Genomic DNA, 16,724 nt, shown 5'->3' on the forward strand with positions numbered 1-16,724 from the left:
CAATTTATGTTGAAATCCACCGGATCCGTGTTCAAAGGTATTAGATGCGTCATCCAATTCTGACAACATGAATAAGCCAACCAGCTGCATCCCATTTTTAGACAAAGAGATCGTTACTGAGCAACAGCGATTTACAACAGTACACCGAAAGCCAGGAGATGCTGAGCGATACCTCAGTGTCACGAGTGCGCAGGACGGTACAAGATCAATGTCGTGACTCATACCTCCGAAAAACCTTCAGACTTTGCTTTGAATTGGACGCCATTGCACAATGAACTACTGTGCTTCAAACGAAACCTTGCAAATAGTCGTTACTCCAATAAAGTCTTCGCCCATGAGACCAGCAGGTTAACGTCACGATATCAGACGAAAACTGCGGCGTCTAATATCAACCAAAGAGAATCCAGAAGTTATCTGAGAATCAGAGTTAGAATCAGCGTAAGACTCAGAATCAAATGTCAGCTGCAAGACAGACGGGCGTGTCTTAAGAAAACAAGGTCTCGTGATGTCGAACCAGTAGCCAGGAAAGCGAAACAACGCTTATGCATTGCAAAACCGGAGATGTAGTTGAGAACACCATGAAAATATCGTCACAACCAAATCTGACGCCTTGAAACGCACTCATGAGCCTCGCAAATTGTGTTGTGACATAGGAGATTGTGGACTGCTGAAGCTTTCAAACCACGCTGTTGTCACTACCACCACATTCTCACGACAGTTGACCACACCCTTGACTGACGGTACCACAAAATATCACATAAGAGAAGAACACGGTGTGAAGTGGTGACTACTTGAGGTGACCTTACAAGAGACATCATTATCGTCAAACAGGGGAAAGTCTTATGTTCTGGGGGCCCTCACGATCAAAGCATAGTCTTCACAACGCGACAACCCCTACCCCTCAGCCGCCCTTCATCTCATTTAGAGACGATTGTTGCCACTGGCAAATATGATCTATCTTAACTTATCCTGTTTTCAGTAAGTGTTGCATCGTTGAGTCTCACGCACCCGAAAAGTTATACTACCTTATTTAGGTTTTGTACAATTTCACGACATTGGCTTACTTAATTATCGCTAAGTATTTCCATGTAACCGTACCTTGTCGTTTGTATGTTGCGAGTTTGTATCAAAATGAAATGTGTCATGATAAGAATAATGATGCCACTGGAAAGATGCAAGTCAACGCGAGTTACTTCTGGCCTCAGTGAATGCACAGAAAACAATAACAAGGAATCCCTGCAAGCGTAGATATACTCATTAAATGCAACTTCTCCAAGATCTTAAACAAACCTGCATGGCAGACGATTTGATGGTCAAATATGCATCAGTATACTATATATATATATATATATATATATATATATATATATATATATATATATATGTATATATATACAAGGTCTATATATATATATATATATATATATATATATATATACAAGGTAACAGAAGCGAGCCCACTTAGAGTACATCGCGAGTTTTGATAGGGGTCCGTCGTTCGTGGTCAGGGAAGGATGATCTCGAGGGATGCGCTGTCCGGTGTCACGTGTCATGACCAGGACACCAGTGCCATGTATCGTGACCAGGACACCAGTGCCACGTGTCGTGACCAAGACACCAGTGCTATATGTCGTGACCAGGACCCCAATGCCACGAGTCGTGACCAAGACTCCAGCATCACGTGTCGGGGCCAGGACACCAGTGCCACGTGTCGTGACCAAGACACCAGTGCTATATGTCGTGACCAGGACCCCAATGCCACGAGTCGTGACCAAGACTCCAGCATCACGTGTCGGGGCCAGGACACCAGCGCCGCGTGTCATGACCAGGACACCAGTATCGCATGTTGTGACAAGGATACCTGTGCTGCATGTCGTGACCAACCCACAAATGAAATGTAGCAAATGTTCCACGGTATAATTGAAATGCGGGTAGAAAGCAAGGACTAGTATAGCATGTTAACTGGGGTGCGTAGGCGGAGGGGAGAAATCACCACAGGCTATGCAATACTTCATACGAGATGGAAAATCCTTCAGTCCCCGGCCAACTGGACTTTCATTGCAGAAACAAGATACGACAGAAAAGAGAAGCATCAAACTTTATTTAGTAAAAAAACCGCTTGCCTGCGCTCCACAAACGATAGCGAACGATACGCCATGCTTCTGTTTTGAAGAGTGACGGTCGGCAGGAATCAGTGAATGTTTGGTTATGTGCATTTAGTAGAAGCAAATGTTACGGGATCCAAATAATGGCACCTTCAAGCTTGCAAAATATTGTCGCGCTTTTGGCATGTCATAGATATTTCCACATGCGTCGCTTCCATTGTCCCTGTTGGCCTGTCTGCCTAGTTTTCATTCTTCGTTGAAAACTTTGAACCGTGCTTGAAGAGCTCTCAAAATAAATGCACCCATATGGAGACTCAGCGTGTTATGAGTCATGGAAAGGGACTCCTTCATCAAGTACCTGGAGCAATGGCCCAGGGCTTCATTGGCTAGAACCTTAACTTTGCAGGGTACGCTAATAAGCAGATGGGCGCAGCAGTCTTGGAAGTTCGGAGAAACATCGCAGAAGTCTTTGATATTCGGAGAACCATCGTCCAACCACACCAACTTACATAACGCAGGATTGATGAATTGCTTGTGTTATCTGCGCAATATAATAACAAAAAGGAAGCAATATATGTTACCTTTGTTTCCGAAATACTCCATTCAGTTGTTTACTAAGAAGGAGAACATGTGAGTGACAGTTGCATTTTATTTAAACATTTTGCGTTTTTCCGACTAAAATTATATTTTAAAACACTGGATAGAAGTGTGATAGAAACATCGCAGGGCAGCCATCGCAGCGCAAGCACCATTGTTTGCCAAAGCTCGAGAAGTTTTCAAACGACGGTGATCAGTCGCTGCACACACACACACACACACACACACACACACACACACACACACACACACACACACACACACACACACACACACACACACACACACACACCACACACACACACACACACACACACACACACACACGCACGCACGCACGCACGCACACACACACACACACACACACACACACACACACGCACGCACGCACGCACGCACGCACGCACGCACGCACGCACACACACACACACACACACACACATACACACAACACACACACACACACAGAGGTACTGCTGTCCCTAAACAATGATGTCAAATGATGACAACGTCACGCAGCTCCAACACAGCCTTATATGTACACTTTTTGGCCATCACCATCTCATACAAAATCTGCTAACCATACGTGGCTCATGTCGAACAAAACCGCACATGCCGTGCTGGGCGCGGTCGGAAGACGACCCCGGCCCCTGGCCCGTCTGTCGCCTTCTGTTCGGGGCTGCGCGCCATATGTCGGGCCATGTCGGGCCCAGCTGTCGCATGCTGACCTCTCCCGTGACCCGGCCGGTGATCGCTCTGCGGTCCGGACGCCGGCGCCGAACCGTGCCGCACCTCCTGCGGCCGGAGCCGACCGCTGCGGTCACGGACCGCCGGCCCCGGCCGTCGAGCCGAGAACGGCGGCGACTGTCTGCCGGGGCCGGTGGGAGTGCGCGGCCGTGTTGTCCGGACTGTCTGCCGGGGGCCGGTGGGAGTGCGCGGCCGTGTTGTCCGGACTGTCTGCCGAGGCCGGTGGGAGTGCGCGGCCGTGTTGTCCGGCGCCGGACGCCGCCGGCTTCTGTCGTGCCGGCGCTTGGGAAGTCATGAACCAGGCTGGCAATTCAGGCCGCAGCTGTAGCTGGATGGATGATGATGCTTAACGCCGGCAGTCCGGGAGCTCAGAACTGAGAAATCGATGGCCGGGTGATCGGCTGGCAATACCGTTTGGGTGATTCCACATTTCTTAGAACAAACAAGAAATATGTTGCCAATGAGTCAGATTTTCACTCCCAACAAATTGCAAACCGCTGAAATATGGCCGCTTTTGAACTTAGTGCACGGTCGTAACGCTATGAAATAAAACATTGTGGATTGTAAATATCGATATTGTGCATTACCTCTCATTGAGATCATGCGAAGGCAAAAGATTCAGAGACCTATTGCAAAGCGACAAATCTCGTGGCAAATGGAAACTCCCAGATCACAGATTACTAGTGCAGATCACCGATTACTAGGGCAGATCTCGAAATTTCGCTGAAAAAACGATTCTTGGGAAATCCCAATCCATTCAACATTTTGCATCATGCCGAGTCGGTCGGTAGAGCCAGGTGGAGCGCAGTAAACCAGATATTGTCGGCCAGCAGCTCTGGCCAAGAGCCAGTCTGGCCAAGTCATTGTGGATGCGCTGGGGAAATCCAGCCAGATCTGTCACCCACCGGAGTGCCGAGTAGGCGACCGCCAACCGGGCCGACCCCCGGTAACGGTGTCAGTCGGGGTCGCTATCAACTCTCAGGTAGACGCGTCCGTACGTGAACATATGGAAACATCGTCATTTTTCCCGATGGCGTTCCGCCGATCATCAATGACGTTATATGCTTCGTTCCGCCGATCGTCAACGACGCTACATGTTTCGTTCGGCCGATCATCAATGACGCTACCTGTTTCGTTCAGCCGATCATCAATGACGCAACATGTTTCGTGTGGCCGATCATCAATGACGCCACATGTTTCGTTCGGCCGATCGTCAGTGACGCTACATGTTTCGTTCGGCCGATCATCAATGACGCTACATGTTTCGAAATAGTCTGATGTCTCGTACCAAGTTAGCAAAGGTTTTACCAATGTGTGGAAAATGTTAACAGCTATTCACGTTTTGCAATATAGGGTGAAGTGGTCTAGTTGTGCTCGCCTGGTTGTTTTTGCAAGAATGCCCTCACCGTCACTTCTAGCCTCTTGAAACTTTGCACTTAATTTTATTTGATGATTTGTGCAGATCCAGCCATCCTGAAATCATAAATATATTGGCCGTTTCACCGCAGAAACGCATGTGGTAACATCCCGTTTTGCGCGTAATTAAGAACACATCCATTTATTTTGCACAGTAAAGAAGCTTACCAAAAAATGTAACGTCTTTCTTGTTGCAATTGATGAATCGGCCCTTCAAAGCAAGCCATACAATGATTGCACGAGAAGGCATTGCAACACAGCACACGTAGACTATGTGGGTGACTACAGAAATGACCATTATTAACTGGGTGGACGAAGTGCCCCGTGCGTGACTACAAAAGTGATAGTTACTAACTGGGTAACCTGAGAGTTGCGTGCGCGATTAAAGAAGTGACCGACACTAACTGGGTGAACGGAGTGTCATGTGCGTGGCAACAGAAGTGACCGACACTAACTGGGTGAACGGAGTGTCATGTGCGTGGCAACAGAAGTGACCGACACTAACTGGGTGAACGGAATGTCATGTGCGTGGCAACAGAAGTGACCGACACTAACTGGGTAAACGGAGTGTCATGTGCGTGGCAACAGAAGTGACCGACACTAACTGGGTGAACGGAGTGTCATGTGCGTGGCAACAGAAGTGACCGACACGAACTGGGTGAACGAAGTGTCATGTGCGTGGCAACAGAAGTGACCGACACGAGCTGGGTGAACGGAGTGTCATGTGCGTGGCAACAGAAGTGACCGACACGAACTGGGTGAACGGAGTGTCATGTGCGTGGCAACAGAAGTGACCGTTCCTAACCAGGCGGACCGAGTGTCACGTGCGTGACCACGGAAGTGGCCGCTATGCGCCCTTTGGAGCACATTCTCAATAAACTGACGCACATTAAACGTGTACCTGTGTTTAAAACGAGTGGGCAGCACTTTAAATCATTCAACGCATTTTCTGTGGGGTATGCAGGCATTTCATATCAAGTGTGTGTGATTGGAAGCGACTGGACTTCCCGTGTTTAGGCTATATGCTTCCAATACTGCTCACATCAGCTTTTTTGGGCTGGTAGCACAATTGACAGGCTGTTGATCTCATGACCCAGGCAGGCAAGACAGTCACACTTCTTGCTTTCCAAATGCACACACTTCTCAAAGTAACAGCTCCGCTTACTCGAGATGGTAAATGGAAGTTCTACATCGAACACGTTTTCATGCACAAAGTAAGGTGACAGTTACAAATCCTGCCCCACATGACATGTGCGACTGCCACGAGTTTCGCAAAATAATGACATGAGCCATGGGACACTCATGTGACGAATGAAATTCTGCTGCAGCGTCCATAAACATTTTGCTTACGCTCGTGCATAATGCTGGGAGCCAGACAGGAACAGGTCACTTTACCCATTATATGGGTGATGCTTTCAGTCGGATGCTGAGCATAGGCGTTTCACGAATGTCAGCCAAACGCTCATCCTTAAATGGCAAATGCAAGCAAAATGAAGTCCAGAGAACGCCACCGAATGAAAGTGATTAGAAAATATCGTGACAGTATTTAACGTCCAGTTTTGTCGCGTCGTGTCTGCATTTTGGAGGAAAAAACCGGAAAAAATGGAATGGCTGTACTTATCATTCGGTCATAATGTATGCTATTGACAGAGTCGATAGTCCTCGCTCCGTGACCCCAGCCGATGCCATCGTTCACATACACATATAATGCTGTTCTGCTCAATACGCTGTTACCCGTGGTTTGACGAAGGCTTGCTTTGAAAGCAAATCTGGATAAGACAGTAGTAATAGCCTTTTACCTCGGAGAGAAACCGGGAGAATGGGGATATAGATGCGTTATTCCGGCAACACGCCTTCATCGAATCAATAGCAGAAATGAATTCTATTCACCTTCAATTCACTTCTGTTCTGAATTCACCTCTGCTATTGTTTCCATGGTGGCGCGTTGCCGAAATATGAACCGAATTATATCCATTCTCCTGGTTTCCTCCGAGGAATAAGGCTATCACTAATGCCCTATCTTTGCCAATAATGCTCCTTGCAAATGCATTGAACAGATTACGAAACCAAATCTATTTTGAATCTAGCCGCATCTCGGCTTGTCCATGGAACAACCGCGGCTTCCGTTTTCACATGTCATCCCTCTCGACTTACCTATTCAGACACCGCCACACACTATCCCTTCTCGATCACGCTTTTTCTGTCCGTTGACCATTCTTACCTTTCGCAGTGTTTCCAAACGGCAGCCGAAAGTGACGTTTCCTCCTTAAATCAACCGAGTCGCTCGAAAGTGAGTAAGGTGGCAAATCAAGACCGCTGCCGACCAGGTCCAAGTCATCCACTCCAGGAAGCGGATGACGCATGCGGTGATTCGGACCGGCCCGTTTGCTGCGTACTTCGGCCATGCCTGTGTGGCTAGCCCATCTGAGGCCCTCGGAAGTGAACAAGGAAAGGCTATACGCTCTCGAGTGTGGTTAATACGTATGCCACCAATATGGAAACACTATGAAATAAAAGAGGCGTTAGGCGTGTCAATCATGCCAAGGGTCATAGGCACGGAGGCACAGACTTTGTTGCTCGTCTTTTAAATGTGAACTGTGATAATTTCACTGGAACTTGGCTGCAAATATATGTGTGCGTGTGTGCAATCGACATGTATTTTGTGTGCCCCCATGTATATGGTTTAGCTACAAATGCCTTTTGTAATACGCCTCACCTCCCAACCTTATCGACTCCACACTCGGAAGAGTCATTGCTTTTTTAACAGCCGTTTTATAAGTGCTTTGAACGTCAGTACATATATACATGCTAAAGTCCCTGCGCCGCCGAAGCCTTGAATTCGTGCGGCCCACTCGCATATTTTGGAGACTTGCACTTAGATAGCGCGAAATGGCATCAGACCATGTTCCTACAGGACAATATCATGTATTGTCGGTACAAACAGGGCGTAAGAGAACACATGAACTATTTTTAAAAGACTCCTTCTGTATTCAAACTTATCCGTAGTACGGCTGTAAAACTGGCTTCGCGACCGTCGAAAACAAGTTGGACCAGCAAACACTAGTTGCACAAAGTACACACCAAAATACCGTACGTCAGCCGAAACGACAGCAGCCAAGCAAGCGAACGTACAAGCCCCGGTTGCCTGAACCCGGAACAATGAGAGCAGCAGATAAGATGCTATTCGACCGTCTTCGAGTCCGTCACTAAGACGACTGTTATGTACATGTAGTGTGTGCGGTCGCATCTGAAGAGGCCCAGTCCGGCTACGGCGGCGACCAGCGGCGCACCGGACACGGCGGCACGTGACGCCCCGCACGGCAGGTCACGTGACCGGTCTGCGCGCGGTGGCGGGTCTCATTAGACGTGGCAGCCGAGCACGGTCGCTGGTCACTATTCCTGTGTCTGTTACTGTGATCGCTATCATTGGTCTCTGTGGCTATTACTAGTACAGTTCTGAATACGGCAGTCGACTATCTGGCTACCAGGGGAACGCATGCCACGAAGTCCTCAAAATTACAGCAGGGTGAACTCTCCGAAGCAAAACAGATCGATTAAAAACCTCCTTAATGGGAGGCCTCGTTAAAGCAACAAACAGACCTCCAAAGAAACGGCTATAGCATGGCTGTGACGCTGAGCCCGGCAATGTACAGGTAGCCGGCGGCGGCAGGCGGGGATGGCGTGCGTGAGGCCCTCACTGTTCACCGAGACCCGGCAGCCCCATCGGCCAACACGCCGCCATTCAAGGTCTGCAGAAGGTGCAGCACGATCGTCTCATCACCTCCCCGCCCCTTAGCACAAGCACAGCCCGTCGGTTGAATCTCACTGGGAATACGAGACGCCGAATGCCCAACGCAGGAATCTCAGCGGTGTTCCTCGATCTCAGGCGCCCGACACAGGAATCTCAGCGGTGTTCCTAGATCTCGGGCACTCGACGCAGGAATCTCACGGGGAATACGAAACGTCGAACAGTAGAAAATTAATCCCATCAGTGACCCTTAATCTCGAGCACCCGGCGCTGACTTTCATCAGTGTTTCTCCATCTCGGGCGCTCGCAGAAGAGTCTCCCCTGTTTCTCAACCTCTGACACGCGCCACAGAATCTTCTCAGTGCTCGGGAGCCTGAGGCACCAGTCGCAGAACCTCCGTGTTCCAGACCTCGCCCGGAGGCGGGGTCCCCCGCACGACCGCGCGAGGCGCATCCCTGCTCCGTCCCTCTCTCTGGCTCTCTCTGCGGGTCGTCTCACACGTGCTCCACCACCAGCTCGAAGTCGTCGACCTCGCTCAGACGGCTGTTGATGGAGGCGGCCCACTGCTCCAGCTCGTCCTGCCGCAGGAGGCCGCCGTCAGCGAAGGCTGCACCGTCACCAGGCCGGGGGCGCCAGAGGAGTGAAGGGCCGCCGAAAACGTCACCACCACCAGGACACACTCATGCCGTCAGTTTTGTATATGTGCAATGCACCATCTATCACTTCCAATTGCTATACAAGTACCTTAACGCCACGTGAGCGTGCAATGAGGGTGCCAAATTTGGGGATGAAACAAGGCAATGCAAACTTCTTTGGCTGTTTGATCAATTGGAAAACCTATTCGGTTTGGCTGTGTTCTACGGAGAGAAAGTACCCTCTCGATTAGCTTAGGATGCAAACAGAACATGAAGTCTGACAGATTACATGCCACGTGGCCGATCACAGTCGATGCACATGAACTGGGAACATTTGTCAGCCTTTGCTAAGCTTTGATAAATTTGTCACCTCGTCACCGATTGCCCTTATGACTAAGTTATACATTAAACACATTTTTGGCGAAAATGACAACAAAGGAGCATCGCATGTCCGCAATATTAAAGCAAACGGGCTAGTTAGTACAGCTTAATTGGTCCGAGGCGAGGTGGAGCTCCATGCGTGCTGCCATCTCACGTGATTCTCACGCACCTCGAGTTCCTCCTTCTTGCGATGGCGCCGCTGCTTGCAGTGCGTGTCCGGGCCGGCCGAGTCGGTGGCCGTGCTGATCTCAGAGCCCAGCGTGGTCTGACCCAGTGTCGACTGGCCGCCCGTCACGTGACGCCGCGAGTAGCTCTTGCTGGCCGGCTGCGCACAGGACCAGGTTGAAGACAAAGCCATTCTAGGAGTAAAGCGACCCAGCCCCATGCTTATTCACGGAAAAGTGTTTGCAACAGGCTCCTTAGACTTATTGGTGATGATGATTTGGGCTTTGGAGCGCATCGACTACGTTGGTCATATGGCGCCTATAACCTACTTTTTATCTTACAGATACGGGAAAAAAGCGAGGAGATAAGGTTACGTCCGATATATGACATGGAATTGTATGTCTTCGATCATGATGATGATTTGGGCTTTGGGGCGCACCGACTACGTTGGTCATACGGCACCTCAAGATAACTAAAAATGTAGCCGTCATTTACTAAACTCGAGTCGTTTCCCAACATAGCATAGAGCGTTTGGCGCACGGACCCTGATCCAAAATGGCGCATGCGCTCCGGTGTGAGGTGGGCACAATCTATCAGAACATGTCGTGCGGTGTAATGATCCCCGCAGCGAGGACATCGCGGTTGGTCTTCCCCACATAACAGGTATCGGTGAGTTGCGTATGTGTGTCCTATTCTCAGGCAGCATAACGTCGCCCTAGGCTCATTACTTGCCAGCAAATGCAAGAGCATCCTAAACTCGTGATATTCTATTCAGCAGTCGTACCCCACCCCACCCCCTTAGGGTTATTTCGCCAGAGTTTATTCGCTTTTTTAAGAGCACGAGGCATGTTGGATATTGTGACTTATAATCCAGCGCCGCGGTTGTGACTCATTTCTGAGTCATATCATTACCCCCTACTCCTGACGACAAAAGAGCAATTGATTCTCCGAAACGGTCTGCTGTTATTCAAGACACGCAAATGAGATGGTGGCGAGTAATATACCAGCTCGCCAAGGTGAGCCCTTAGCGTGAGGAGCATTGAGCAAAGCAGTTCCATGGAAAGAGACGATGTCCATACGACTGAACGTCCTCCCTTGCCGTGAAATGCTCCACGTCATCGGAGTAGCACTCAACGCCATACAACATCTATTTGCTTAAACAGCCAACAAATAACACAATGAGACGAAAGGACATGTTCCATGTAACAGAAAGCAGCAAGTCCCACCGCCCGTCCGCCTCCCGGCTCACCTTACTGAAGGTACACTCCGGCTCGATAAGCCGCGAGGCCACGGTGGTGGTGACCTCGGCCAGTGGCGCCGCCTTACGTCCCAGCCGGGCGGCGCTGAAGCGGCTCGGCAGCAGGTTGGTAGGCGTCGCGCAGCGGTGGCAGCGGCGGCGGCGGCCGCGGCCGGCGCACGCCCACCGGCGACACCAGCTGCTCCAGCGGGGAGCTGTCGGCCTCTTCCTCGTCCTCCAAGAAGCCGTAGCAGCGGTCGGCGCCGGCGGCCGGCGCGGCCGGCGGGCCGCACGGGGTGGAGGTGACGTGGCGCGGCAGCCGGTGACGCCGCGGCGTAACGGCAGCCGGCGCCGCCAACGGACCGGCGCTGCCGCCATTTGTCGGACGGGGCGCCGGGGGCGGCGCTGCCGGCGGCTTGGGCGAGGCGCAGTCCACCGTAAAGTCACCGCCGGCCGTGGCAGCGGGCGGGGCGGTGGGCGGGGCCGTGGGCGCGCGCCCACCGAGTCGCCGCCGTTTGGTGGGCGACGGCGCGCCCGGCCGAGCCGGGGCCGGGGCTGCCTCGCGGCTGGCGGCGACAGCAGGGGTGGTCGCCTGGCGGGGTCGCGCCCGCGTTGTCGGCCGCTTGACGGGTGTGACAGGTGGCGGCGCGGCCGCCCGGCTGGTCCGTCTCGCCGGGCGGGCGGCCTCTTCCGCCGCCGGCCTGCTCTGGCGGGCGGCACGGCCCGGGCGGCGCTCGGATGCCGGCGCGGTGGCGACGGCAGCCGCAGTGGACCGCACTCGCGGCCGGGTCATGGCGCGGGGTGAGGGCGCTGCAGGTGGTGGGTCTTCACGTAGGCGGCTTGTCGGGCAGACACACTTGGGACATCACAATCTGGCAAGAGAGCACTTGTTTGTTAAAGTGAGCTACGTCGGCGTTTTAGTGATCTACGAATTTTTATGCCAACGATCAAGTGATCCGTCTTAGGGGCATATCTGGTGGACCACCAATGGATGCTGCAGTGCCTTGTCAACAAATCAGGCTGAGAAATAAACTTTTACAACCACATCAATCAAATTTGTGATGATGATGATGATTTGGGGTTTTAGGGCGCATCAACTGCTGACGGTCATGCAGCGCCCAGTTCAATCAAATTTGTGTCATCATAAATGTGTTAGATTTCCATTTTGCTAACAATTACTTCATGAACAATGCAAAATACTCATTCCAGATCAGATTAAAAATGATGCACACCAGCATGGTGTTCCCACACAAAACCTTCTAAAGCACACTGTCTGTGACCCATGCAGATTTAAACACAGCTTCTGGCCACATGCATTCAACCAGCTGCCAAGCACTGCTCTTGTGCACAGGATACTTTCTGTTATCAGGTTACCTGCCTCCTCAAATCAGTTTGATAAAGGTGGACCAGAAGGACAGAGGGACTGGAAGACCTGACTATGGACTGTCACTGATATTACAGATTTGTTTTCTGTGCAGTCAACTGCTGAGAGCAGATCTCACTCAGAACTTGAAAATACAATCAGTAATATAATCAATTATACACAACAATATACATTGACATCCAGGACTAAAAAATAGAAAATTATATACCAGATCTTACCAAAAATGAAAACAAACATCTTATTTTACCTGAGCTTGCCAAGAGCACATGCACCACAGGGCCAATTGAAATGCAACAGGTCATGATCTGTTCCACACCATACCAACCCAATATCCATAAGATCCCCTAGTTTCCCCATGTCATTCAGATAACATTATCAAACAGCACGAAGATTGATTGCAATGATGCATGGTACAATGTCGTAAAACACAAGTCAAATCTATCCTGGTTCAAACATTTAAGTTGGCTCTGCAAAATTGATTGTGGAACCCAGAGCTACTTATAACACCCAGGATAAAAAATGAACACCTATGGTTAGGAATAAGAGAAGCACTGACCCATTAACTGCCACCAGGCAAAAGCTAAATAAAGCATGTCTACCACCAGTCCACTGGGCAAGTCTATTAAATTTTGGGCAGAAATTCTTAATGTGGGGCAGCTCATGCTACCCTGGTGCCATACCCTAAATCTGGAGAGAAAGAAAGAGAAAAGAGAAAGAGAGAAAGAGAAAGAGTATGTTTGGCAGCAGATTAGGTCAGCAGACACCCCTGTGGACAGGCAGCTTGCTGCCCCTTTTGAGGAAGAATTCAGGCATACCAAGTATCTCATCAGTGCATTGCAATGATTTGCAAACCAGTGGTGGGCAATCACCACACCAGTCATCCAAAAATAGATCCACTGTGCAAATTTCTACACAACACTGGCATGGTGGGCTGGACCCAATGAATGCACTGAATTTTACTGACGTAAAATCACAACTGCCTGAAACAGGCCATACAACCAATTAAACAAGTGGCAACTGTGTACTAACACTTAGAACACTGGGACTTACAGTGAGCACGAGCTGAAATTGTTGCCAGTTGGCTCTGACCTATCATAGAGCATGACCTATCACCTCCTGTCATCCACAATCATTTAAAACCTCACACTTTGCTGATTGTCACAATGCGCAGAATCAAGATAAACAATGCCATTCAGTTGCACTAAAATTTTTTATCAATATCAGCTTTACCACGCTAAGGACTGGGACAAACTGAGACGCTTCAAGGCAATTCTGCAGAGCTCTCCCAACATTTGTGAAATTGAGCACAATCCAATGTCCGAATTCCTTCGCAGGGCATGCCAAGACATAAAAGCATGTACTTGAACATACCACAAATAATATCCCACGCCAAGACAAGTATACTAGCGACTCACATGATAAGAAATACCGTATTTCCTCACCCAACCGCCACCCAATGTCGCAATGAAACCGTCAACAACACCAGGACACTTTCTAGGCAATCATGGCGCAGAATATACGCATTCGTCTAATCCCGATTTGAACAATCCGCCATGCTTGAAAGCAATGGAGGAAATATACTGCCGAATGTCTTAGCAAATATATTTCGCCGCTATCACTGCAACCGTCTGGGATTTCATAAGCATGCCTTGGAGTGCCATCACACATTGACTATTCGAAGAAATCATTCAATGCCATTCCGGGTTGTGTACGCTGTGTCCTGGATTTTGACACGGCTATTTGCCGAAAGTCAGGGGCCCTTGCCGCAGATCAGAGGCCTTTCCCCGCAGGCCAGAGGTCGTCTAGATCAGGTCAGGGGCCGTGCGCCGCAGGTCGGCGGTCCGCACGCCGCAGGTCAGGGCCGTCTTAATCAGGTCAGGGGCTGTATACCATAGGTCAGAGGCCGACTTCTCTGCTGGCAGCGTACCGGGATATGAAATCGAGCGTGTAGGTTAGCAATACCTTTAATTTACGTTCAGGCGTGTATGGATCCGATCCCAAGGTTTGACAGACACCAGATGCCGACGTTGCACCACATGTCAACATTGTTTTAAAGGATTAGTTATTACCAGATTCCTATTTGCATATACAGTAATGGACTAGCAGCCCCCACTGTTCCACCATTCTGAACACCACCAAGTGGATCGCCTATTTTTTTTTTAACTAATAGGTTAGAGAAGTGATCTTTGCAGACAATACATGTCAAAGATAAAATTTACGTACACTAGCATCCTTTATTTCAAATCTCGCAGCTAAGTTGTGCCATTGGTTGGCGTGGCGTACAGCGTCCAGCCCTCTCCTGTAGGGAATAGCCGGTCCGCCCCTATGACAACACATAGCTAATCATGGCATTATACATAAACGTTCATGCATTGCTCCCCTCTGTCAGCAACATGATCTGTTGTGATAGCAACAGCTGCGTTAAGGCATAATGGGCGAGTCATTTAGATGAATGTACGCCAGCCATCAGCGTTTAGCACGGTCGTATCCAAAGAGCTGCAAATTGATGTTCTTCGGCAACGCCTGCAAGGTTGAAAGCTCAATTGCTTAAGAATGTGGCAGATATAAATGGTACGGACCAAAGACGACCATAGACTAATATTAACACAGCTTGAAGGTTAAGCAGACTGACGTGTAAACGCGGAGGCGACAACCCAGGCCTCCAATTCACTAGCACGGTGATCCGTCTCCTACTGACGTGCATGCCAAGCGTGGTTCGATGCCGGCCGGCGAGGCAGCTCAGTGTAGAACGAGCGCTGGCCAAAGATGGCGACGCTGCGCACACTGCTGTACGCGTGCCTGGTGCTGCTCAGCGCCGTGCTGCTGGCTCGCCAGTGTTACGAGCTGGTGCTGCTGTACGCCTCCGAGCCGACAGCGTCCATCAGCAGCCGGACGCCAGCCGACCGGTGGCCGTTGCCGGACTTCACCGTGTGCCCGAGCACGCGGCTGCGCGGCGACGTGCTGCGCGCATGGGGCATGCTGGCCGACCACGGCCGCTGGGAGGACTGGTACAGCTTCCCGGCCAACGCCACCCTCGACCAGCTCTGGCAGGAGGCGGCTGTCGATCTCGATAAGCTCGTCCCTGAATGCTTCCACGGCTTCTGCACGCCGCCTGGGAGCCGCGGTGGCGCCACCGAGACTGGAAGCTGGACGAGCTCGGCGCAAAAGCGCGGCACCTGCTACACCTACCGCTCCAACCTCACCATGAATGATGGCGTCTTCATGACCTTATTGATCATTCACAACGCGCAGCATGTGCTGGCCGGCAGCGAACCATTTGTCGACCTGTTCTTGCACGGTGAGCAAGACCCGGTGGTGGAGGCGGAGGAGCGGTTCATTGTGGCGCACCCATCTATCCGGCTGCGCTCCGGCGAGCGGCTCGAGCTGCTCGTCCGCGGCCACATGGAGGAGGCGAGCAGTCTGCGGCGGCGGCCCTGCGTCGCCGACTGCGGCTACTCGCGCGCCCACTGTAGGCAGCGCTGTGTGCGCCGCCGCCAGGCCGAGCTGATCGGCTGCCGCGCACCCTGGATGCCAGGCCCGCAGGAGGAGACGTGCCGCTCGCTCCGCCAAGTGCTGGCCACAGTCGTGCCTCCCGAGGTATCATTTCCCTACGTGCGTCACACCTGTCACTGCCCGCTGGAGTGCCGTCGCGAGACCTGGACGACCGAAGAGCTTCGTCGGGACACCCTCGAAGCGGCGGTGCAAAACAACTGGTCTTACGTGACGCTGAAGTGGGCCGAGGTCGTGCATGTCACGACCGAGCAGCTGACGTACGGCTCCAGCTCACTTATCTCCGACATCGGCGGCACGGTCGGCATGCTCTTCGGCTTCTCCGTTCTCAGCCTGGTGCAGATGCTGGAGGCCTGGCTGAAGAAGCTGATGCGGAAGGGCACAGCTGGAAAACGGGCTACTGTCAAGCAGATGTCGGTGTGGAGCACCAGGAAGGCTGTTGCGCCAGAGGCGGAGTCAGAGGTGAAGGGAGCATGGTCAAAGGGTCCCGGCGTTAATGTGGAAGATGCATTCAATAAGTAGCAAGTTGAGAGCCGGCCAGCTAGCGTAGAGAAAAGTGCTTCAAGACGAAGATGTTTCTTCAAGCTGGGTGCATTTTAAGGAAATCCTTGCTGGACATCCTTTTTCCGCATCTAATAGGCGGAATTCAAACAGCAAACAACTTTTTTCTATCAGAAACTGGAGGAAAAGGAAAAGTACGAGGCACAATTGACCTTTGTGTCCCAACAACTGTTTGGCAAGGGACATTAATTGACATACATAAGACAGTAGTCATGGCCCCATTCCTCGGACAAAAACC

At 51.0% G+C, this 16,724-nt stretch overlaps 1 protein-coding gene across 1 annotated transcript; it reads left to right on the top strand.

The window, feature by feature from the left end:
- Positions 1–15,181: 15,181 nt before the first annotated feature.
- On the top strand, positions 15,182–16,447 carry LOC119093370 (degenerin unc-8-like). Its single transcript, XM_037216326.1, has one exon. The coding sequence runs from the start codon at positions 15,182–15,184 to the stop codon at positions 16,445–16,447; it is 1,266 nt and encodes a 421-aa protein (XP_037072221.1).
- Positions 16,448–16,724: the final 277 nt, after the last annotated feature.

This window comes from Pollicipes pollicipes, unplaced genomic scaffold (genome assembly GCF_011947565.3).
Source record: "Pollicipes pollicipes isolate AB1234 unplaced genomic scaffold, Ppol_2.1 Scaffold_4002;HRSCAF=4701_pilon_pilon_pilon, whole genome shotgun sequence".
In the NCBI taxonomy this organism is placed as follows: Eukaryota; Metazoa; Arthropoda; class Thecostraca; order Pollicipedomorpha; family Pollicipedidae; genus Pollicipes; species Pollicipes pollicipes.

Bases quoted from the DNA above. Each gene is read 5' to 3' on its own strand.
- LOC119093370 (XM_037216326.1), top strand. From the start codon at position 15,182: ATGGCGACGCTGCGCACACTGCTGTACGCGTGCCTGGTGCTGCTCAGC.